At 44.3% G+C, this 1,044-nt stretch overlaps 1 protein-coding gene across 1 annotated transcript; it reads left to right on the forward strand.

The window, feature by feature from the left end:
• Positions 1-283: 283 nt before the first annotated feature.
• LOC112500523 lies at positions 284-718 on the forward strand. The gene has a single exon (XM_025104026.1). It carries the CDS (start codon positions 284-286, stop codon positions 716-718), a length of 435 nt encoding a protein of 144 aa, XP_024959794.1.
• The last annotated feature ends 326 nt before the right edge of the window (positions 719-1,044 follow it).

Raw genomic sequence — 1,044 nt, forward strand, 5'->3', positions numbered from 1 at the left:
GAACCCCCACCAAAACAATGCAACTCCAGGCTACAAACCTAGTTTATATTTCTTGATTCAGTACACATTACCTCTCTTTCTTCTGAAATTTTACACACAGTGAATGTGAAAAGTTCTTGAAGATCAAGTTCAGGTTTCTTGATTCAACCCATATATTTGAATTTGAGATTTTGTTTGAAAACCCAACTTCAGTTTTTGCTCCATGATGCACCTCGCAATTCTCTAAAAGACCCCCAACCCGCCATTGACAAAAAGCTTCAAGCTTTTAATTGAAGACAACACGATGTCAACGCCTAATTCGTTTGACCCGACCCAGCAGCAACAGCCGCCGCTCCTTCCGGTAACCGAGCGGCAAGACTTCACTTCTCATTCCCATCATGGGTCGGTCGGACCCGCGATTGGAGCTCTGGCGGTGATTATGGTGTTGGCAGCAATCGCAGTGGTGATCGGAAGGCTTTGTTCTGGTCGGAAAATTATGGGTCACCGGCAGTACGACTTTGAAGGATGGGTGGAGACGAAATGCTCCTCCTGTATCGACGGGAAGCTCGGCCCTCCTCCTCCTCCGCCGTGCGTGGCAGCGCCGGCTACAGTGGAGAGCATCAGGAGCAACCTGTCGTCCAGTGAAGCACCAGCTGCTGCTGCTGCCGCCGCACGTGGCAGCGCCACCCATGGTGAACCACACGAGGAAGAGATCCACCACAATTTGCGAGAGGCGTGAGAATTGAGACGAAAATTTAATTACTTGATTTTCAAATTTTAAAATCATTTTCACAAAATATTTATGAATTTTCAATAATTTAATTAGTCGCTGTGCGTGATCGTACCGTGTGCAGTAATGGTTGTACTTAGATTATTTATTGATGGTAGTACGAACTCGAGTATCGTATTTATTTCGAGACGAAATAACATCCCGACAAAACACGTTGTACGATTCTTCACGAGAATCTTTTATCGTTAATTCTCATCGATCAACGAGCCAATTTCGAAAGTGTTTTGGGATGCTCTTATGATATAATGCAAAATGAAATATAATTGTTTACAATA

Source organism: Cynara cardunculus, assembly GCF_001531365.2.
Source record: "Cynara cardunculus var. scolymus isolate 2C chromosome LG 17, CcrdV1, whole genome shotgun sequence".
Classification (NCBI taxonomy): domain Eukaryota; kingdom Viridiplantae; phylum Streptophyta; class Magnoliopsida; order Asterales; family Asteraceae; genus Cynara; species Cynara cardunculus.